At 34.2% G+C, this 25,139-nt stretch overlaps 1 protein-coding gene across 2 annotated transcripts in view; it reads left to right on the forward strand.

The window, feature by feature from the left end:
• The window catches only part of TNPO1 (transportin 1), a 71,632-nt gene that overhangs the window by 8,846 nt on the left and 37,647 nt on the right, over positions 1-25,139 (forward strand). The window contains exons 5-10 of one of the 2 annotated variants that reach the window (XM_074201881.1): positions 6,574-6,680; positions 8,106-8,239; positions 10,519-10,600; positions 17,003-17,125; positions 19,762-19,880; positions 22,121-24,086. In XM_074201881.1, coding sequence (XP_074057982.1) covers positions 6,574-6,680; positions 8,106-8,239; positions 10,519-10,600; positions 17,003-17,125; positions 19,762-19,880; positions 22,121-22,259 — 704 coding nt within the window. In that variant the 3' untranslated portion in view covers positions 22,260-24,086. The other variant, XM_074201880.1, reaches the window with a different exon arrangement.

Raw genomic sequence — 25,139 nt, forward strand, 5'->3', positions numbered from 1 at the left:
TTTGCAAACCTTAAAACACTATAAATCCTAGCTATTATTACATCCAATTGGAAATGTCCAATAGACATTTGTTGATAGGGATTTGGTATTTAGGAGAAAGACTAGAGCTGCATATATATATAGACCCAGGAAGCTAATTTGCTTAGAGATTATAGGTGAATCCATGATGAAATAACCAAGCAAGACTTTAGCAAGTTAAGAAACTCAGGACAGGGGCGGCTAGGTGGTGTAGTGGATAAAGCACCGGCCTTGGAGTCAAGAGTACCTGGGTTCAAATCCCGTCTCAGACGCTTAGTAATTACCTAGCTGTGTGGTCTTGGGCAAGCCACTTAACCCCATTTGCCTTGCAACAAAAAAAAAACCTTAAAAAAAAAGAAACTCAGGATAGCCATGAAGTACATATATGGGGGGGCAGAACATGGATTATGATCCCACAAATATGAGAAGGTGGGAGATAAGGTAGAGCAAAAGATAACAATGGGAAAGCAATGTTTCAAAAATCCAATGAGAAAGCATGATCAAATGTTGCCTATGAGTCAAGAAAAATACAGACTGAGAAATGACATTCAGATTTAACAATTTGGTGTCCTTAGCTTCATTTGAGTGATGAATGTAGAAGCCAGATAGCTAAGAATGAGTGAAAGGAAAAGTACAGGTTGGCGTTTGACCATTAAAGGGAAGAAAGATATTGGTAGCTTGGGGGATATTTTTTTAAGATTGGGAGTTTATTCCTAGCCTATTGGGAAAGAGCTATTCCAATGGGAGAGGTAGAAACTTGGGGGAATGATTTGAAGAGATGGTAATGGGATTTGTTTTGAAGGGATTGGAAACTAGACTAGAGCAAAAGTATAAGAAATTGTAGATGATGTCTAAGGGTTTTAAGATCTAAAATAGGGGAGAAGAGGGCACTTAGTTTTTCTGTAAAGTATGAGAAGGGGGTGTCCTCTGTTATGGAAGCAGCAGTAATGTGATAGACTTAAGAAAAGAAGAGAGAGTTTGTAGAAAGCCAGCTGTGGTGAGAGTACAATAATAATAGCTAGCATTTTTTTTTTAATTTTAATTTTTTAAATTTTATTTGAGTCAGTAAGTGACTTGCCCATGGTCACTCAGGTAGGCAATTATTAAGTGTATGAGGCCAGGTTTGAATTCAGGTCCTCCTTACTCCAGGTCCAGTGCTCTATCCACTGTGCCACCCAGCTACCCCTTTATTGTATCTTAAAATGTAAAAACTGTTCTTGGGTGTGCTCTTGTGATCTTAAGTAATGGGAGATCTCTCTAAATGAAATAGGAGCTGCTTTTGGAGTTAAGGGGAAGTATGCTCCAAATAATCAATTTTGTATTCTTTCTAAAATATATTAGGAAGCAACTAGATGGCTCATTTGTTTAGAGAGCTTGGCCTAGAGTCAGGAAGACTTGGGTTCAGATTTGGCCTCAGGCATAGATATATTAGCTATGAAACCATGGGTGCAAATCACCTACCCTCTTTTTGTTTTAATTCACTGGAGAAGGACATGGCAAAACTACTCCAGTGTCCTTGCCGAGAAAACCTCATGGACAGTATTGGCATGTCATAGTCCTTAGGACGTGGAAGAGTCAATAATTATCTATTATTTATTTCTTCAAGAAGAGCATTGATAGTCAATTTTCTTGTATCATGTTTTAGGATGTGCAGACAGCAAAATATTTTTGCAAACGCAATCTTATTTGATACTCAGAACTCCCCTGCGGTGAAATTGGTGATATTATCACCTCTACTGTATAGATGAGAAAGCAGCCTCAGAAAAGTTGAATAACTTGCTTTATATCATATAGTTAGGATGTGAAACAAACTCTGAACCTGAGCTTTATCCACTACTCTAGGGACAATCCTTGGTAACACCTCATATTAGAACTAATACAAGAGACCCGGTGGGCATTCACATTACAAGAGAATCAAGTCGGGCTAAGTGGATGGAGAGCCTTGGAATCAGGAAAAACCTGGTTTCAAGTCCGGCCTTTGATACACTGTCTTGGGGACCTTAAGCAAGTCACTTTATTTCCTCTTAGGTTTCTGGAGTGCTTATCTAATATTAGATTGCATAGGAGGTGCCGATTTACATTGTAGAGGGAGTGAATTTCTTAAATAAATTGGGGTTCTGATTTCAATTCTTGGGGTTTACAAAGACCTTTCCTAATAGTAAAACAATTCTTATTCATGCATCCTTACATTCTTTCCCTCTATCTCTTTTTTACCCTTAGTAACAAAAGAAATTCATAAAGATAGTGCAGGCCCTTATTCTCTCCCTCCCCCTTCTCCCCAGTAATGGTAATCCTTTAATTTATATAGTGCTATGTAGTTATGAGACAATTTGTTGTCATTTGAAATTCATTAAGACTGTTCAGTGTGGGGGTGGCTAGGTGGCGTAGTGAATAAAGCACCAGCCTTGGAGTCAGGAGTACCTGGGTTCAAATCCAGTCTCAGACACTTAATATTTACCTGTGTGGCCTTGGGCAAGCCACTTAACCCCATTTGCCTTGCAAAAACCTAAAAAAAAAAAAAACTATTCAGTGTTTGTGTGTGTGTGTGTAGAATGTGTGTATCCTCATTTTACACATCAAGAAGTTGAAGCCCAGAATTTATAAGTTACCTTCTTGCCCATGATTACACAGCTATTAAATGTTATAACCTGGATCTGAGAGTCAGTTATTTAGATTTCAAATCCAGTACTCTTTTGCAAAAGCAAACTTAATTGTTCTTTTTCTTTAACTATCTCTATTTTTCTTTTAGCTCTCCTGTCTCCCTCCCTCTCCCCACCTCCACACTTTCATCTCCACACTTTGGTATAATTATCTTTTTTGGAAGACTAATGTTCAAGTACTTATGTTAAAGTTAGATCTTTTTCTATGGTTTTATAATACTACCTTTTGTCTTATTTTAAAAAAATTTCTGGAAAGCATATGATACCCAGTGATTTCTTTCAAAATAATTTTTCTGAAAAGATATTTGAAAGAAATGTCTAAAATGAAAAAAAAAACTAGTTTTTAAGATTTATCTAAGGAATAGCTTTCTCAAATTTAAAAGTGAAAAAAAGTACCAAAAAAAATCAAAGAAGAAAAAAGTAAAAAAAAATAGACCTGACAAAATACATGTTTTTAAAAAGTTGACATAGGTGATCCCTTAGGTTAATGTTTAAATTTGAAGTTCACACTATTACTCCTAATGTCTCAGTGGAGTAGACTTTGCATGCAAGAAAATTTCAGGGTCCCAGGTAGTTTTTAACATGGTCTTTGTTTCATATATACATACATATATCATAGGTGCATATCTGCCAACTTTTGGGGGGGGCAAAAGCTATTAGAACTTGGTGTTCTCTGTTATGTTAAACTGATAGTGGAAATTTGTCTATTCACATATTATTGGTGTTATTTTAGAAGAATCTAATATATAAATAGACACAAAGGGAGGATGTTGTACAGAGCTTTTGACTTGATGTCAAGTTAGGAAGATGAAAGACATTAATTAATTGGACCCTTAAAGTTCATGATATTGGAAATCATATACCATTTCACAATTAGAAATGACATAGATCATAGATTCAAAACTAGAAGAGATCTCACCCATAATAAATAAATACAACTCCATTGTTTGTTTGAAAAATGGGAAGAAAGACCTGATGAAATTTATGCATCTATTTGAGTATGTTCAGAAGCCGGGGTCTGAACCCAGGTCTTAAGTTATTGTAGGTTCTAGCATTTCTATTATTGTATTGGGTTGTCTTTTGTTTGAGTCTTTTTGTTTATTTTTATCAACTTAAATACATTAGGGATCACTGACATAAACAGATCATTGGTAGAAAATAAAGTAAAAACTGATGGTGGAGCTTATGTAACAGTTTTATGGATTTATAAAATATTCTGACCCTACCATGTTTGAGAAATTCTATTTATATAATTTCTTCATTTCTTACTATATAATACCAAAATTAGTGTTTAATTGCAGAAGAAGAATGGATCATGACATGGGCATTCAGCAAAACAAATTGCATAATAGCAACTATAGGAGAAACTTGATAAACTTCTTTTTAGAATTCTATTTAGGAAGAAAAGACCAGTCATACCATTAACCACAGCAGAAAAAAACATGATAGAATTTAATGAAAAACATTTTCAGGATATGCAGTAATGGTTTTAAAACTTTCATCCTTAATGCCTAGTACTTAATATATTTACATTATCACTCAGTAACAATAATGTCCTTGGAGTTAGATAGTATTTAAGTGGTTAAAAAAGCATTTTTGCTTACTATTAGCCAAATTTTATAGTGGTTCTCACTTGTCCAGGACCACACAGTGAGTTAGAATGTCAGGTAGACTAGATAGAGTCCAATTCCTGTACCTCTTACCTACTGCTTCTGCAGTGATAGTTAACTAGTTCATATTGATGACCTTGATATTAAAAAATAAAAATTAACTTTTGATATATACTTATTAAGGCATGAATATATTAATATAATTTTTAAAACTCTAACATTAAAATTTGAATAATTTCCTGATCAATCATAAAATACAATTAACCACAGCACCTACTTTCTTAAAGCATTTTCTTCTAGAGTAAATTGGTTAGAAATATTCTCCACATAGTTACGGTTAATTTATTGCCTTCATTCAGTGGAGGTGGCAAGGAGTATGATTATAATAGAAGTTAGAATATGACTGAGTACTTTATAACAGCCAAACAATGTCATGACAGATCCGAGGAATTGAAGATCACGTTTTTTGTGGGGGTTTTTTTTTTTGGTGGGGGGGGAGATCAGATTGACTGCAATAGAAAATAAATATATATTTATCTTTTAAATTTGCTGAATAAAAATAAAGGGGCTGCTAGGTAGTACAGTGGATAGAACAGTGGACCTAGAAGACCTGGGTTCAAATGTAGCCTCAAATCTTACTAGCTGTATGATACAAGTGACTTTACCCTCTTTGCTTCTGTTTTTTCAACTGCCAAACAAGCTGGGGAAGGAAAATCCCAAATGGAGTCACAGAGACTTGAATACTACTGCAAAATCAAAAAATTAAATTAAACCATTTGGTCTTGTTGACTTTTTAATATAAAAATATTATTGAGAGAACAGCTTACTTTGTACAAATTCCTAAATGTTCCTTTTAATCCATTTGTTTTTATGGCAAGTTGCATTTCACTTCATAGACATTTTATTTGATGTGTACTGTATAAGATGATAGAGATAAAAAGATAAATGTTCTTCCCCAATTATTTATGATTAAAAATGGTATTATTATGAGAAATATGTATATTTTGCTACAGTCACCTTTGGTGGGATAAGTCACTATTTAGGGCACACTGAACTTGTTACTTATTAGCATAAACTTGGACTGTTAAACTCTTTTGCTTCCAAGTTATCTTTCTTATGATGGAATAATTTGTGATCAGGTGGTTGTTACCAGCTAACTATTTCCACCTTTTGGTGGGGAGGATAGGAGGTTTTGGACATGTAATTTCATCCATATAAGAAACTTCTTATGAAGATCAGTATTGTCTTTAGAGAACTATTAATTCACCCAGCCGGTATGCATTGGAGGCAGACCTTGAACACAGATCTTCCTGATTTAGATACCAGACCACTGTACTTTAAGAGTTTACTTTTTAATCTTTTGAAAATATTAGCAGCAAAAAGGCCGCTTTCGTTAATAAGTTATTGAAATATTATTCTAACAGCTGCTTTTGGATCTTTTCTGAATTCTGCTAATATAGAATTACAGGACTTGAAGGAATATGGTTTTACCTCATCAAAAAAATTATCAAACCGATAAACTTATTAACAAAATGTGTCCCAGGAAGACATTTGATCTTTGTAAGCTTCACATTTTGAATAGCTGTGTGAAACAGTCCTTCAGCTATCAGCCACAGAGGTAGTGATAGCGTAGGAGCTGCTCTTGGAGGGTTTGGGTTAGTTGCAGTGTGATTCTTGAAGAAGCAAAAAGCAAATTGTTTTTCTTGGGAATTTTTCTGAAAAGGTTATGGTATCATATTCCTCTATAGCAGACTTGTGAGATATCTTTAAAATTGTAACAATAAAATATTACCTAAATACAGGCTATTAATATTTGGGGGCATAGACACATGCTTCTTCCCCCCCCCCCCCCCCCCCCCGTAAGAATGTTATTTTGAGAGCAAAGAGAGCTTTGGTGATTCCATCTTAGGGAACACTGATCAATCAAGCTCTTGGGCACTAAAAGAGGGAAGGCTACCCATTAGTTGTGTTGTTGTAAGTGTTGGGTATAGTACTTTGGGTTTTTTACCATAAAAATAATAACTGATTAGTAGTGGCAGCATGAAAATATTTAAAAGGTAAATATACTTAAGCAAAAATTCATTTTTCATATTACTTTATCTGTTCAAGCATTAATGGTACTTTTTAGTTTTGTCTTTTGTATATAGGATGTGTGTTGTATGTGCACATGTATATATATACACATACATACACACACGTGCTTGCATGTATGTCAAGGAAAAGAAGTAAAATCCTGTCTGAAAATTTTCTTTTTCTAAAGAGAAATTTCATTTTTTCTTCCCAAGGTATTCTGATTACAACCATTGCCTCCAAAGGGGAATTACAGAACTGGCCTGAGCTCTTGCCAAAGCTCTGTAGCTTGTTGGATTCTGAAGATTATAATACGTGTGAAGTAAGGATGCTTACATCACATTTCGACTTTTTTCATTGTCAAATAAAGTGGTTAGAGGTTTATAATTAATTTTATTACCCACTAGTAACCTTTAGAAATTTGTTTTAATTTCACATTAAAAGTCTGAAGTTAGTTTTCTGACATTCCATTTCTTATAAATATTTTTAATGAAACAGAATAAAATATACCTTGTATGTAAAGCATTTTCTTATGCTTGAGTTCTGAGTCCAGTCTCTTCTTTTTATAATCTGTTGTCTAAAGTTGTACAAAATACAAGAAAATTTAATTTAATTTTAATGTTAATTTTTTAAATTTCTTAGGTTAGAATGGAAATTAGAAAGTTTTATAAAGCATTTAAAAAAACTTTTTAGCTACATTATGATCTTCCTATCCTGCTTCACTTCCCCATAAGAAATGTACCTTGCCCTATTTCAGACATGACATATATTCCAGACAGAATTTTTAAAAAAAAATCTTTTTCTTAGTATTTTAGTAAAGTTTTGGAAAAAATATAGATTTTTTTCCCCTCAGGAGTTATTTATTACCTGAGCAAAATTCACTTAGCATTTCCAACTAATACTGTGAAAATATGCTGAAAAGGGATCTTTAAACCAAGTTAAATTTCTTTTATACAGCAGACTTAACTCAGTTAAAAACATTTATTTAAGTTTCAAAGTAGTTCCTCTACTTTTATTGAATAATAATACATTTACTATTGGAATGTATTTGGAAATGAGTTGAATCTTCATGTTAAAGATCTGAAGAAACAGTTATATTCCTCATAAAAGAAAAGGAGTTTGAGGATAACCTTCTTGAAGTGTAAATGCATACATCATAATAGATGGTTTAAATTGCCCACTCAGAACTAGAAAGGTAAGGTGTGAGTTACAGAATACATCAGATTTTAAATAGTATTTCTAAAAAATCTATCTTATAGTATTTATAGTGTATACTGATTAATTTGACCTGAAAGTTGCTTTAATTTTTCTTAGTATTATTTATTTGAAGATTTTTTTCCTCTGTTTTACCAATACCAAAAATGCCAGTTGAAAAGGTAGATTACTCTTTTTTTGCTTTTTGAGGGTTTTTTGCAAGGAATTGGCACTTGCCCAGTGCCATACAACTAGGTAATTAAGTGTCTGAGGCCGAATTTGAACTCAGGTACTCCTGACTCCAGGGCCCGTGCTCTATCCACTGCACCACCTAGCTGCCCCTTAGATTAATCTTCATGAAGGCAACCTTTTTTTTTTCCTTGATAAACTTAAAAATCTGTGAATATTTTTAGACTCCCTTTTAGGTTATAAAAGAAGAAAATATAAATTCACATGAAGATAAAGATTAAATGTCAAACCTAATTTTAAGTGCATATGAATTTCATTCTAAAATGTTTTTAATGTTTTAATATTTGAATTTTGTCTTTTGTAGGGTGCATTTGGAGCCCTTCAGAAAATATGCGAAGATTCTGCTGAAATTTTAGATAGTGATGTTTTAGACCGTCCACTTAACATCATGATTCCTAAATTTTTACAGTTCTTCAAACATAGTAGTCCCAAAATAAGGTATACCAAAATGCAGTTTTGGAGTTCTAAGAAAATTTAAATAACCTTATCAGAACTGAGCATTACTACTTTTTTGTTTATTTCTCTCAAGAGAGAGTAAATTATTCCACATAAATGACTTCTCCAAAACTTGGAAAATTAAAATCTTTCTGCCCTTTATTTTCTTAAATTTTAGGACTTTTAAAAAAAAATTTCCCACTTCCAAATTCTTTCCCTCTCCATACCTCCACCTTTTCTTCTTTAACACAAGGTACAACAATGCAATAAAAAAAATTTTATTTGAGTCATTTAGGAGAAAAAAGAACATTAAAATTTCATTTTGTTTCAGCCTCCTCTACCACCCTTTTTGTATTTTTTTCCCAGTACTGGGGAAAAGTTTCCTTGAGTGGAAGCTAGAAAGAATCTACTATTGGGTGTGTGTATATAATTTAATTGCTGATTGATAAGTTAACATTTAGCTGAAATTCACATCATTCCAATGTTTTTCTTATCCATGTATTTGTTATTTGAAGCTTTTTATATCTAATCAGTTGCCACTTTTGTGAAAAATGGTAGCTTGTACTGCTTTTAATTTGTTGTAGATTAGGAAACTAAATAACAAGAGTGTTAGTAGGCAGAATAGTGATTAAAATATTCTTACTGTGAATGTTTCATGGTATCATCCATGGAATAAAGTGAAGTAACATTTTTTCCATTTTTATTGTAGTAGTTTCAAGTATTTTTCAAAAGTTTATATTAGGAATCAGCTTTTTTTCCCTAAAATTTTGATTAGCATGTATTTAGTTTCAAGATAAGTAGAGCATTATATGCCTATATTTTGGTTGCTTCATTTGATTTCCTTTGGGTTTATCATGTCTTAAAATCAGAAGGAATTCAAGAAGTGTGATTTCTAATTTTTTATACTATACAATGCAGTATAATTAGAACATGGAATACAAAATACAGGCTTATTGGAATCACATTGTTAGCTAATAGTATTTTGAACTGCAAAATACAAAGATAATAAATTGTAGGTAGTAGAGAAAGAGAAATGATCATTGAGAGTTAACATTTAATTATTAAATTCATATAGTCTTACTATCCTTGTCTCATTTCTAAACTGTTAAGAGGGTGACAGGGAAATCATTTATCTTCATAGATTGCCTCTTACTATTGTAAGATATACCATATTATTGTATGGTAAATATCATCTCTTTACCTCCCTCCCACCCCTTTGCAGACAAGACTAACTTACTATCATTTAGTCTAAATTCTTAGATTTTGGAACATCATTGCTGGCTACCAAACAGCCAAGACTATAAGAAATGACATAAAATAGCTAATGAAGTGCAAAAAACAATATTTGTTATATTTTTCAAATAGTGTCACAGAGGAAATAGGTTTTAAATTTTGATGTAATTCTAACTAGAAGTATGACTAGATTGTTTAGTCATATACATAAGTATTTTTGAAATTATCGATTCACTAATCATAAATAGCAGTCTTTAATGACTTTTTTGTTTTTGTTAGGCATTGGTTAAATGGCTTGCCCAAAGTCACCCAGCTAGGTAATTATTAAATGTGTATGAGGTTGGATTTGAACTCAGGTACTCCTGACTCCAGGGTTGGTGCTCTATCCACTGCACCACCTAGCTAGCCACCCCCACCCCCCTTATACATATTAAGTTTTCTGTAATAATTGCTTTTAATAATGATGAGTGTGCACTCAAGACTTCAGATAGATAGATAGATATAGTCTCGGGCATGTTGGTCAACTGTAATGTTCTTTGAAATTATTAGAAAGAAGCTTTACAATTGGAAGTTTATAGGCTAGCAGTTGGTAGAAACGTTTCCACCTTAACTCCTCTCTCTTTGAGTTTCCTCTTTTTAAATAAACAGATCAGTTAAACTTTCTGGGGCTGAGTTTTCTCATCTATAAAATAAAAGGATTGGACTGAGGTCCTTTACAACTCAAGAATTTCTTTTATAATCAAGGAGTATCAGGATACTTTTTACTTTCCTGTCGTCTCTAATTAGCTTTTTTGTTTCCTGCCTTTTAAAAATAAAAATTGAGAAACAAGCTGTAGTTTTTTTGCTTAAAACTACAAGTTCTTTGATGACTAGTAGAATATATTTAAGTAGGTTAACCTGCCTTGGAGGAGATGGTATCCTAAAAAATTGTTGATTAATGAACTATATAAGAATCTCTTAAAATGTTTGGTCATAATGTCATTTTTGTTTCTGGTATTTCTGAAAGCCAAAATCATGTTCGTTCCTAAATTTATGCATTTTACTTCTAGGTCTCATGCTGTTGCATGTGTCAATCAATTTATCATCAGTAGAACCCAAGCTCTGATGTTACATATTGATTCTTTTATTGAGGTAAGTTATTTTGTTGTTGTTTTTAAAGTGTATGTGGTAATACTAATTGATTTAGTATTATTTCTTTATAATTGTATGAAAAACCTTATTATTTTGTTCCAAATATTTTCATACTTTCTTTTCAGCAGTTAAAATCAGAAAAGTATAAAGAAGAAAAGTTGTTCTTTTAAAAATTTTAATAACTAGCATTGTATGATCCATTTCTCCATGACTTAACTAAGCTTGTAGCTAAGTTATGGTAGATTTGAATTTGGTAGTTTGTCTTAAAATATTGTGAGTGAAATCTCATGTATTTTAGAAATAATTAAATCTTATTCTGTTTTATGTATCTAAAGTTCATGGAAATTGTAATTATCCTCTCCTTAAATACCCCTACCCCACCCTGATTCCTAGCATATATAATTATATTTTTTTAAATGGACTATAGACTCAAAATTCAAGGAATAGTAAATTTGAATAGAGCATCCTATTTTTCCATTGATGTTCATTTTAAAGTTGGCTGTGCATCAGATGGAAATGGAAAGGAGAAAAGACTGTAGATGTGACATTTTTAAAAAACTTTGTGATACAGTGTAGAGGAATATTTCATGCAGAAAATTTAATACTATGTTGTCCTACAAATATGGAAAGTAGAAATACAGTGTGGGATCTGTGCATTTTCCCACTTGTACATTTTTTGTGTTGTTTTTTGTTTTGTTTTGTTTTGTTTTGCAAGGCAATGGGGCTAAGTGGCTTGCCCAAGGCCACACAGCTAGGTAATTATTATGTGTCTGAGACCGGATTTGAACTCCTGACTCCAGAGCCAGTGTTCTATCCACTGCACCACCTAGCCGCCCCCCCACTTGTACTTTTTGTCAGTACTTTCTGTCAAGGTAGTTCCTTGTGAAATTAATTGTAAAATTTCCAGTCTTAGATTGAAAACTCCTGTATTTACTTTATACTGAAACTATTCTGTTTTTCTCATAACTATTAGACAGAAAATTAATGTTTGGGCTTTCATTAATATCCACAGACCTGTCCTGATAAACCATTTTGATTGTTCTTATCATTAAACCTTAGAATGTTATAGCTAAAAAGCAGTTTTTTTCTTTGAAATATTAAATTAGCAGGGCAACAGAGCAGCATGGTACAAATAACTAAAGCAGTTCTTAGGGGGTTCCTGCCGCACTCCTGAATTGAGGTGTTAGAACTACATATTCAGTTTCTGCTTTCAGCATCTGACTCTTCTGTGACCACATTTAAGATTTCCTTGGCAAAGACAACTGTAATGATTTGCCATTTCCTTTTCTAGCCAGTTATTACAGATGAAGAAACTGAGACAAATGTGACTTGCTTAGGATTACACATCTAGTTAAATACCTGGGTCCAATTGAACTCAGGAAGATGAATCTGACTGCAGGTCTGTTCATCCAATCCACTGTGCCTCTAATTCCTTAACATATTCTTGTCATTTTGGTGACTATCATGGAATAAATCGCAGTATTTGTTTGGGGGTAGTTAAGCCTTGAAGGTTTTAACTTCTACTTCGGAAAAACATTTTTTTTTTAAATTCAGAAAAGTATAGTCTAGATATACTTAGTAAATATCTATCATAAAAAATTTAATTTAAAGCAGCCAAACTAAGTAAACTTAAATATAAGCTTTCTAATACCATGTTGCAGGAAGTGAATACTATGTATCGAATATTAACTGTGATAAATATACTTTTTTTCCCCCTGCCTCCCCTCCTGTAGCATTTCAGTTTTATCTCTTTCACCTTAATCTTAGTCTTAAAAGCTATCCTTGCTCTTTACTAAGGAGTAACAAAGACTCCACTGGCTCTTCAGTCTGCCTGGCTTATCTCTTAACTTTTCTAAATCTTTTTAGTTCTACTCTCTGATTTTTGTAGAGTAGGGTTTTTTGTTTGAAGTCATGTTACGGTTTCTGATCTCTGCTGTCTAATTCTCTCTTAAGACCACTTTAAATTTTACAACCTGATTTCTTAAAGGAGGCAAACCGAGATAATTAGTTCACATACCACAATCAAGAAATATTAAGCATGTGTCTCATACACACAATATGTGAATATCAGTGTATATACATGTCTAAAATGTTTTAATCTTGAAGTTATTTTCATTTTAAACTTTGACATAGTTGTCAGTTTTGAAGTGCATCTCTGCTTGTTAAATCTGAAGATGTCAATCATTGTCAGATACTAGTTCTTAAAAATAAACCTTACTATATAGAGGACCAATAGCAGCAATTGCTAAACAATGTTATAGCACTTACTATGTATCAGGCATTGTGAAACATTTTACAATTATCATCTTCACAACTTCCCTGAAAAGTAGATGCTATTATCCCTTTCTTACAGTTGAGGAAACTAGGGAAGGATCACACAGATTTGAACTCAGGTCTTTCTAACTGCAGGCCTGGTATTGTATCTGCTGTACCACCTAGCTGCTCCATTAAGGGAAACCAGGTATTTAGACAATGGCAGCAGCAAGAATAAGAAGGCAAGAAGTTAGGACTCTTCCCCCATTCCCAAGGTTATAAAACTTATTAATGTATTTACTGCAGGAAAGTATGGCATTCTTTTTTTTAAGAAATTCCTTTATATATTCATTAACACAGGAATATTTCATTCAAAGGGGATGGAGCAAGATATAAAACTTTTTATATCTTAAATAATTCTTTAGTTTAGCCTTCTTCTCTCTATAAGCATTATAGATTCAGTGCCTCCTTCCTTTCCCATTACAAACAATGTTTCAAGCAATGGGGTTAAAGTGACTTACCCAAGGTCACACAGCTAGGTAATTAATAAGTGTCTGAGATGGGATTTGAATTCAGGTCCTCCTGACTTTAGGGCCAGTACTCTATTCATTGCATTCCTGGCCACTCTAGGAAAATTATATGCAGTAAGAACCTTACTTTTTCTAGTCATATGGTCAAAGACAGCCATTCCTCTTTTAAGTTTAGATGCCATGCTGTGGATGTTTTAAAAAAAGATCTTTATTTGGTCTTCATAGAGTATTCTTTTTCCTCTTCAGTGTATAAGTAATCTTATTTGGGCAGTCCTAAATGTGCCACAGTGTGCTTTTCTTTAAACCCTTTGATTGTTCTCTGTTACCTCAAGGACAAAATACAAACTCCTCAGTTTTTCTCTAAAGATTTCTCTATAACTGACTTGAATTGACACTTCAACATTATTTCATATTATTCCTACTCATGGTTTCCCTGTCATGCACTCTGCATTCCAGTCAAACCAGTTTGCTAGTTGTCAATTTTTTGTTTGTTTTTGCAAGGCATTGGGGTTAAGTGACTTGCCCAAGGCCACACAGCTATGGAATTAATAAGTGCCTGAGGCCAAATTTGAACTCAGGTCCTCCTTACTCCAGGGCCGGTGATTTTCTCCCTCTTAAAACTTAAAATTTTCTTAGCATTTCATGTGTTGTAAACTCCTTTAGGGAAGGAACTATAACCCTAAGGGATAACACACTATTTTGCATCTAATATTTCAATTAAATCAAAGTGGTCATTAGTAAAACTGCATTCCAAGACTTGGAAGAGTCCAGAACCAAAGTAAGGGTCCTAAAAACTGGTAACAAGACAAATTATAAGAAAGCTTACCAAAATAGTTGTCACATTTAATATTTAGCAAACTGAGAACATGCAAAGTTAGGACTGCCTTTGCTTTGGTGCTTATTTATCTCTACATCTTCCAGAAGGGAGGCAGCTGATAGGAATTATAGAGGATAAAAATGTCCAAGACTTATAAGAAGAACCCTCAAGGACCAAAACTCATTAGTATTTTTTTTTTCATTAAAAACAATTCAAGGGGGCGGCTAGGTGGCACAGTGGATAGAGCACCGGCCTTGGAGTCAGGAGTACCTGAATTCAAATTTGGCCTCAGACACTTAATTACTTAGTTGTGTGGCCTTGGGCAAGCCACTTATAACCCCATTGCCTTGCAAAAAAACTAAAAAAAAAACACCAATTCAAACAGTTTGCTGACAAACATATTTCCTTATGCCACTCTTCAAGGCTTGGTTCATGTGCCATCTCTTCCTTGAAGAGTTTCCTAATTATCAATTCCACTCCAAAATAACTCAACATTACACTATCATACCACCTTTAATTGAAATAGGAACTACTACACTAGTCATATTCTTCCACTCTATGTAATATACTATATGAAGTAATGAAGGGTACTTTTTAGGAGATGAAATTGGAAGTGGAGCATAAGCTGATCACACATTCAGAACATGGGTTCTTAATTTTTTGTGTTTTTAGGAGATCCTTCTGGCAGGATAGAAAAACTTGTAGACTTCTTAGAATAATAACATTAAATGCACAAAATAAGATTGCAAAGGAAAATGATTACGAAATACAGTTTTAATGTTTTAAAAATAAGTTTGCAGACTCTGTATTGAAGAAAACCTAGTGGAGATAAAAATGCTTATTTCTGAACAAGAATCTTATCTATAGCATTTTCAACAAATAGTCATCCAACCTTTGCTTAAAAACCTTCAGGGATGGGAATTAACACATGTTCAAATAACCTACTCCTGTGAATGGTTTCAGTTGTTTTAATAAGTACAGCCTTTCTTTTCAAGTCTGTTTATATGTCCCATTGTTCCTAATTCTGCCCTCTGGGGCAAAGCAAAAGAAACATATTACTTTCCTTATGATCAGCTTCCCAGTACTTGGAGACTATGTATTGCGTCATCCCTCTCCCCTCCCCTTACCCATGTACACTTTTCTGGACTAAAATCTCCCAGTTTCTTCACCTGGTCCCCATGGCATGATTTTGTGATCTTTCTTTCATACCCGACTTTTCTTAACAAACTTTACTCTCCCATCTTATGAATGACCCATCACTTATAAATGGCTAGTTAAAATTTTATATTTTGTCTTTGCAACATAATTAAAATACCAAACTACTTTTGTTTGTCATTATTTAATGAAATACCCACTATTTTTTTTTTAATGAGTATCCTGAAACTTATTTAGAGAAATTCTGTAAGATACCATAGAATATTTGTGGAGGAAATTACTTCTAAAATAAAACTAGGCACAGCAGGGTAGGTAAGGAAGGAATTTGGCATAACTCTTTACCTTTTGGTATAATGGAGAGAGAATTGACCTCAAAGCCTAGAAGGCCAGATTCAGTCCCTGCTACGGTGCTGACACTTATTGAATTGTGACTAAGGGTTGATCTCTTACGCTAAATGGTGCTGAGTTGCATTAGTAGAATGAATTTCCTCATTGCTGCAAATGGTATATTTGCCCACTGTCTAGTGCTTGTGTAATCTTTAGGATCTTTGTGACCAAAGAATCCTTCCTATTTTCTGGAGTTGATGAGTTATATATTTTTCTACTGTATCATTCATCTGATGGTGTAGGAGAAACATCCTCATCATCACAGATAAAAAATAAATGAAAATGCCCACTCTGATAAATGGTTATCAGAAGTGCTGACTGTTAACACCTAACCATATCCTGTCAGCTTTCTGATTATCTGGTTAGTGCTGGATATCACATTACTAGGAATTGTATTGATAAGTTGTAACTTTTTAACACAAAACTTTTCAACAAGGTGGGGGGGAGAGTTGTTGCAAGGCTGTGGGGTTTAAATAACTTGCCAAATTTACATAGCCAGGTAATTATTAAGTATCTAAGGTCAAATTTGAACTCAGGTCCTCCTAACTCTAGGACTGGTACTCTATCCATTGTACCACCTAGCTGCCCCTTTTCAACAAAATTATGGCAAATTCTACTAATATCTTGATGTGTCTTGTCCATTTTTATTTTACATTATTCTTGTGACTTTTCATGATGCCCATACAAGAACAGTCACACACATTGTTGTAATTTTGTGGCAAGTTAAGGAACAAAATTATGTGTTGGTCTATGGAGCCATGTGGCAAGTGTCAGCAAGTAGTCTTGATTAAGTAAAAAAAGGCAACATAAAGTCCTGATATACTTCCTCTTTGTGATTGTCCAGAGGGACAGTTTGAACCTGGGCTTTTGATGCCACATATAGCATCTCTCCTTCCCCCACACCACTTCTCGTTTGTAAAAATAGCTGAATGTGTGACATAGTAGAATGAGACCAGGGACTGGTCTGGAGGAAAGACTTCCCTATTAGGTGATATCATTAATTTGTGGGGGTTTTGCCCCTCCCCCTTTTAAGTACATATTAGAATGTTATAGAAAGATGAAAATTATCAGCCTGTAAGGTATAAAATTTGCTAGGTTCAAAGTGATAGTCATATTGAAGAAAACATTGTTTCACTGGTGTATTTGAAAATGTGTTTAATTAAATTTAATTTTGATTTGGGCACAAATTTATTTGGTTCTACATAAACTTTTTCTGTTTTGGAGATTTGGAAAAATTAAATTTTACTTCTCGTGTAATAGAATCTGTTTGCATTGGCTGGTGATGAAGAGCCAGAGGTACGGAAAAATGTGTGTCGGGCTCTTGTGATGCTACTCGAAGTCCGAATGGATCGTCTGCTTCCTCATATGCATAATATAGTTGAGGTAATTATTAATTATGATTTAGTAATGTGACTTCCTTTCCTGATTTAAGATAAATGTGGAAATGTATTCTTTTAGATACTATGATTAAACTTTTTTATGATCATTATTAAAATAGGCAGGCTTATATTTAAATTTTGTTCCTAAACAAAACAATTAAGAACATATTAGTTTATTGTTTTTAATGAATGTTCTTTCCAGGGTAGATTATAATTTTTTAGAATTAAAATTATGACATCCACTCTTATATGTTTAAGGTTAAAGCTTATGACTGTATTTCTTGGTTGTAGCCAATAATTTGATTTGATGTGTATGTTTTACCATAGAAGAATTTTTGAGAAGCATGGATGTAACTTGAAAAGTCAGTAATCTCAAAGAATTTATCATCTCAGTTTTTAAAAGGTTCTGGTTTAGTATACACTGTCATGCCATGCACATGTAAACCAAACAAATTAATGTTAATCATTGAGGAAAATTTTACTTCTTGCATTATTACTTCAACTTTATATTCAATGAGTGATGTTAGTGATTGCTATCAGTTCTGCTTGTAGTTGTGTTTACCCTTTAAAAATAGGCTATTCAATTACATAAAAGTTCATATTAGCCAGAGAGTGGCTGTGGAGCAAACTTATGGAAGCTAAGTTTTTTAGGTACTGGGAAATAATGGGGCCCAAAGCACAAATGGTAGGTAATTTCAAATGACGAGATAGACTAGACATAAATGAGGAGACAGATAAAGAGAACCAAAAAGACCCATGTACTAGTATAAAAGTAAGTACTAACTTGATCTGCATGAAGTTGGCATAAAATATATATTAAATGCATACTGTGTGTGCCAGGAAAACAAAAAAGAGCAGAAAGAAAAAAATAAACAAATTAATTTTTAAAAAAAGAGCAGAAAGACAACCCTGCCCTTCAGGAGCTTCCAGTCTAATGGGATAGACAACATGCAACCACCTTGTCAAAACAAGCTGGATACAGCATAAATTGGAAACAATCAGCAAAGAAGGTCCTTGAGGGGTGATTGGGAAAGGCTCCTTGTAGAAGGTCAGTTTGGCCATGATTTGAAGGAAATAGAAGGAGGAAGAGTTTCTAGACATAGGGAACAACCAGTTAATATGTCCAGAAGCAGGAGAGCTGGGTCTTGTTTGAAGAACAGCAAGGAGGCCGGTGTCACTGAATCAAAGGAGTGAGGTGTATGAGATGCAAGAAGCCTGGGAAAGGGCTTTTATAAAGATCTCCTGGAGGTAATAGGATGGCACTGGGGGGTTTTGATAGCTGAGTGGAGGGTGAACTAGAACTGAGAGAGACTTGTAACCTCAAGTGTAAAGTGACGAGGGTCTACCTGAGAAAAGAGGCTCTAGGGGTAGGGGTGAAAAAGATAAGGAAAAGTCCACAAGCCTCTTCAACAAATGGGATGATGAGGGTGCCCAAGTGATAGTGAGAAGGAGGATGAAGTCAAGATGCTCAAGGTTAGGCTTCTTGGAATTAGCAGCATAGAAATGATCATTGATCCCTCACCTACCTCCTAGGGTTCTTGGGGGATCAAATAAAATATCAAATAAAAGCCCTTTTGCTTGTTTGAATATTACCTGCCACAGAGTAGGCACTTAATCTAACTTGTAGATTTCTGAAAGCTGGAATAGGGAGATTTGAGGACTTCTGAGGGAGAAATTTTGGGGTGGTTTATTTGGAGATAAAGAGAAAGAGGACAGTGAGCCTGGTAACCCAGGAATGTTCCTCCAATGTAGGTCTGGTTTTTATTAAATATTTTATACTTCTTATCAGTGACATGAATTTTCATGCAGCAGTGGTAAGCTACATTGGCAGGTGGAGAAGGATGTAGGGTAGCTAAAATGCACTACCTTGCCTAAAGAGAGGTAAAAATAAAATAAGAGCATGTGAAAGTTCCACTCCAGTCAGGTTGGGTCTGACACACTGCATTTCCAGCTTAGAATGAGAGGGATACTCAGCTTCCATGTTTTCAAATGTCATATTAAAGGAATCATTTTAAGGTGTTTTGTGATTCTTATGTATGGAAAGGTGAGTCTTTTATTTAGATGTAAAGTTGAACTTCATTTTTAATGCAATTTGTTAATAGTCACATAAATGGCACATTTAGTTATTAATGTTATAGAATATTTTTATCATGAAAAGAATCATAATGGATCCATTTAGTTACCAATTTCGTTTGAAGTATTTTCTTTAAATAAGAAATTTTATACATAAAAATTCAGGAACATTGCATAATATGAGGTGGGTCGTAGGTGTTGGAAGCAGCTTTAGAGTACCTAATTTCTGATTCAAAAATGAAATGACTTAACCAAGGTCATTGGAAGTAGGAACAACAGGGAGTACTCTTTTCTTATTCTAAATCCAGAGAGCTCTTATTCTTCCTCCGTTCTACCTCTAGATGCATTTGAAGTAGAAAGAACATTTCCCCAACAATTAATTTACTTCCACTATACAATATAGAATCATAAATTTAGAGATAATCTGAACCAGCCCCATACATTTTACAGAGAGGGCTGATGTGACTTACTTAGATCCACATTGGTAGCATTGCTTTTGTATAGTGTTGTTATTAGTTAGCTTAAACTGCGTAAGCTAATTTTTCGTAAACTTGCTTTATTTTATAGTACATGCTTCAGAGGACCCAAGATCAAGATGAAAATGTGGCTTTGGAAGCTTGTGAATTTTGGCTCACTTTGGCTGAACAGCCAATCTGTAAAGATGTACTCTGTAGACATCTTTCTAAGTAGGTGGAATTTCTCACACTCTCACACTCTTATCACTGTTATTACTGCCTTGGTCTTTTTGGAGTTATTAAATGAATTGAAGGTCATTTTAATAATTATCCTTTATATAGGCAAACTGTAGACAAAAATGTTAATCCCAGACTGGACTTTTGAACACTTTAGACTCAAATTCTCCTAGATGGTGTGCCTTCCTCAGCCCAGCCAGAGCATGGGCTCCCCTTCCCAAGGAACCTTCCTGGAATCCATGTTATGGATATCTATTATGCCCCTATCATTCAACTACTTGGTATTCTGCTTATTTTTTGGCATTTAGTCCTAATAGAATACTAACTTTTTGAGAGAACTGTCTTTGTATCTTTAGCACTTTAGCATACTGCTGTGTTTATCACTTAGTCACATGTGAAACAAGAAATATTGTGAGACAGACTTATCAAAATATATGGCACATGTCCTAGAGGATTGAAATAAAGGAGAGGCCAGTGTGAAGTAGTGGGGAAGGGTTTCCTCAGAGAACTGGAACTTGGAATGGATCTTGAATGATGAATGAATGACCTTTGAACTGGAAGGAGAAGGAGGGAAAGGAGTGAATTGCTCCAAGCAGCAGATAAAGGTCCTGGCATGAGCCAGGAATAAGGTGACTAGCCACATCAGGACCAGTGGTGTATATGGGAATGGGAGACATTCTCACCAGGGGAATAGCATAAACAAGGGGTGTGTGAAGTAAAATGAGTGTGCTTTAGTTCAAGGGACAATGAGGATACTAGTTGGTCAGGTTGTTCATAGGCAAGAAGTAGGTTAATGTGGTACTAGATTATATAGAATTTTGAAGTCCCAAGATGGAGAATTTAGACTGAATTCAGTTGAAAATGGGAAGCCATTGGGGCAGCTAGATGGCACAGTGGATAGAGCACCAGCCCTGGAGACAGGAGGACCTGAGTTCAAATTTGACCTCAGACTCTTAATAATTACCTAGCTATGTGACCTTGGACAAGTCACTTAACCCCCCCCCCCAGTCTTGCAAACCACCTCCCCTGAAAGAAAGAAAGAAGGAAGGAAGGAAGGAAAGAAAGAAAGAAAGAAAGAAAGAAAGAAAGAAAGAAAGAAAGAAAGATGGGAAGCCATTGCAGGTCCTTGAGCAGGGAAATGGTTGTGAAAGTTGTGTTTTGAGAAGATAATTGTCAATGCAAAAAGATGATTTGAGAAGATATAGTGGATTCTGGATTCTACAAATAGACCAAGAAGATTGATGATGATTTCTAAAAGCTAGCAGGTGATTATTAAAATCTTTTTTAAACCCTTTAAAAAGACAGATTCTTCAGGAAGTTGTTCTAAGTTAGATAATATTGTTTAAATGAGATGTTTAAATGAGTATGTATGTGTATATTTCATATGTAAGTACTTTGTAAATTATTCCTAATGATTTAATTCTATGTTGGCTTCATTTTTCTACTCAGATAAGTCTGTTGGGCTCTGCACTCAGAGAATGCAAGGTTTTTTTTTTTACCCCTAGCCTAAATGCAAGCTTCACCTACAACTAAATAGGCAAGTCTTCATTCTGAAGTCATATGTGTTCCAAAAGCTTATATATATATGTATATGTATATGTATATGTATATGTATATGTATATGTATATGTATATGTATATGTATATGTATATATAGCACTTTAGATTTCCAAAGCTCGTTCCAAACCATCTGATCCTTAAAACAATCCTGTGAGGTGGGACCTAAATACTCCCAATTTTTCTTTCTTTCTTTCTTTCTTTTTTTTTTAGCAGGGCAATGAGGTTCAGTGACTTGCCCAAGATCACACAAGCTAGGCAATTATTAAATGTTTGAGGCTGGATTTGAACTCAGGTACACCTGGCTCCAAGGCAGGTGCTCTTAGTCACCCCCTATATCTTCATTTTTCAAATGAGAGAAATGAGGCTCATGAGGTTGTAACAAAAGCAGAATTGCAGAATTAATGTTCAAGGTGGTATTTGGAGATGAAATCCTCTTTCCTCTACTATGCTGCCTCTCTAGACATAAATGGGTTTTGGATTATTCCTTCTTTTGGCACCAGACCAATAAATTATAATAATACTTAGAGTAACTGAACTTCTTCTAATTTTTAAAAGTACCTACCCATCACTAGAATTGTTTATTCTTTTCATCATTGTCTCATCAAAATGTTCCTGTAGGTCTATTTCCACATTTGATCCCACTGCTCAAATTTGTCTTTCTCTCTTGTTTTTAGTATACTTTCCACAGTGAATCAGATTCAAGACAATGGGATCTACTGCATTTTTCTACACAGAGATCTGAATGATCACATACCCTTAGTCATGAACCCCTTTGATCATCTGATGAAGCTTATGTATCCCTTCTCAGAATAATGGTTTTATATAATTAAAGGAAGTACTGAGTTTTAGAGGTTAAAAATAGTAAAAATTTCCTTTCCATGCAAATTCAAAGACACCTTGTTGAGCAAAGAGGAGAGTGTTCCATGGATCCCAGGTTAAGAACTTCTTCCTATCATTGGTGATTTTAAAGTTTTTTTGGAGGGAAACCTTCACCTGCACAACTAATGCAAAAAAAAATTTCTTTTAAAATAGCAGAAGGTAGACAAGCTGGTGAAGTGGATACAGAACTGAACCTGGATATAAGAAAGATATTTTAAATCCTGATTCTTACTAACTGCATAACTTTGCATTAGTTTCCACATCTATAAAATAGGCATAAAAATAGCACCTACCTTCTAGAGTTATATGGATTAAATGAAATAAGGTTTAGAAATCACTTTTGCAAAACTTAAAGCATTATATAAATACTATTAAGTAAGCACCTCTAAGAATAGGAATAAAAGAAAGCAGTAGAATAGAAAGTTAAAATTGTTAATAGAAGCCTTAAGTAAGGGCAGCTAGGTGGCGCAGTGGATAGAGCGGATAGAGCGCCGGCCCTGGAGTCAGGAGTACCTGAGTTGAAATCCAGCCTCAGACACTTAACAATTACTTAGCTGTGTGACCTTTGGCAAGTCACTTAACTCCATTTGCCTTGCAAAAACCTAAAAAAAAGAAGTCTTAAGTAACTTGATTTAATGAATAGATTATAACTTCATTTGTTTAACACTTAGATAGGATTTTGAAATAGGGAGTTTAAAAAATATTGTCAACTATTTAAAAGCTTTAGAAACTTAACTTGGCACCTTTTATGAAAAGGGGGCTTATTAAGTAAACTTAAATTCATCCTTGCATAATAGATGAATCCAAATGAGTAAGGTTTAATTATATGAGCTTTCTGTAAAAAATCGTTTTTTCTTTTTTTTTATTTTTAAGGTTTTTGCAAGGCAATGGGGTTAAGTGGCTTTCCTGAGGCCACACAGCTGGGTAATTATTAAGTTTCTGGGGCTGGATGTGAACTCAGGTACTCTTGACTCCAGGCTGGTGCTCTACCCACTGCGCCACTTAGCTGCCCCCAAAAATCTTTTTTTCTTAGAATTACAACATACTATGTGCAAAGTTTTTTTTTGTGAATCTAGGCAAACTTATTAAAGGTTTACAAAAGTATTCCTTTGTAGTATGAAAATGTTTGAAGGCTTCTCTTTATGAAAAGGATTTGGAAGGGCAAGTCTTTTAAATTTCTCCTCATTCTTTCCTCTATCCCTTTAAAGAAAGACATTATCAAATATTATCTTGAAAGGGAAAACATTACAACTGGGGGCAACTAGGTGGCACAGTGAATAGAGCACGGCCCTGGAGTCAGGAGGACCTGAGTTCAAATCCAGCCTCAGACACTTAATATTTACCCAGCTGTGTGGCCTCAAGCAAGCCATTTAACCCCATTGCCTTACCAAAAAAAAAAAAACCAAAAAGAATATTACACCTCTCTGGGTACATGTGTGCCAACCTCAGGATGTATGTCTTTACCACAATAAGGGCCATTTTTTTAATGAGTTACAGTTGGTACTTTCATTAAATAGACATCTTAGGAAATAAAATTGATTATTGATAATAATTAGTGCTGTAAAAACAATAGGGGTAAGTATTTGGAAATAGGGAATGCATATCTTCTGATTAAAAATCAAATTAAAAACTTTGAAAGAAAATGTTACCTTGGATGTTAATATTTGTTTTGCTATGAGAACAAGGTAATTAGTGCAAAATTATTACCAAAGTTTTATTAACATTGCAGTTTAAATTTCTGTACCTGTTTCATGTTTATCTCAATTTTTTAATAGGTTGATTCCTGTATTAGTAAATGGCATGAAGTACTCAGAAATTGATATTATTCTACTTAAGGTAAGAAAATCAAACTAAGTTTTTTTCTTAGATAAGCTTATATATAATTAATTTTCTGCTTGCCTCTTTCTCTTAAAAATTTATTTTTACTCTGTGGTCTCAACAATTTTGATTTTTTCATTTACATGTAAAGATAGTTTTTAGCATTCATTTTGTAAAACTTTTGAGTTCCAAATTTTCTCCGACTCTTCCCTCCCCTTCACCAAGACAGGATGCGGTCTTATATAGGATATATATCTACTGTCATGTTAAACGTATTTCCATATTAGTCATGTTGTTAAAGAGTAATCAGAACAAAAAGGAAAACAAGAAAGGTAAAAGATAAAAACAAATGAAAATAATATGCTTTGACTGCATCCAGACTCCAAGGTTCTTTCTCTAGATGTGGATAGCATTTTCTATCACAAGTCTTTTGGAATTGACTTGTATCGTTGTATTGCTGAAAAGAATTAAGTCTGTCATAGTTGGACCTTCATTTCCTGGTTCTGCTCACTTCACTTTGCATCAGTTCATACCTTTCCAGGTTTTTCTGAAAGCCACTTATTCATCATGTATTAAAAAATATTAATACTCATTACATTCATATACTATAACTTGTTAAGCCATTCTCTATTGGTTGGCATCCCCTCAATTTCCAGTTCTTTGCCACCACAAAAATAGCTGCTCTGTGAATATTTCTGTATATGTAGATCCCCTTCCCTTTTTATTATCTCTTTGAAATACAGACCAATAAGTCTATGACTTTGTCAGTAACTATGCTCAAGGGGGCAGCTAGATGGTGAAGTGAATAGAGCACCAGCCCTGGAGTCAGGAGAACCTGAGTTTAAATCCAGCCTCAGACATTTAATTACCTAGCTGTGTGGCCTTGGGCAAGCCAGTTAACCCCATTGCTTTGCCAAAGGGGGGGAAAACCTAAAAAAAAAAAAATTTAAAGAATAACCACACAGTTTGATTGCCCTATGGACAAAATAGAAATGG

This window comes from Macrotis lagotis, chromosome X (assembly GCF_037893015.1).
Source record: "Macrotis lagotis isolate mMagLag1 chromosome X, bilby.v1.9.chrom.fasta, whole genome shotgun sequence".
Taxonomy (NCBI): Eukaryota; Metazoa; Chordata; class Mammalia; order Peramelemorphia; family Peramelidae; genus Macrotis; species Macrotis lagotis.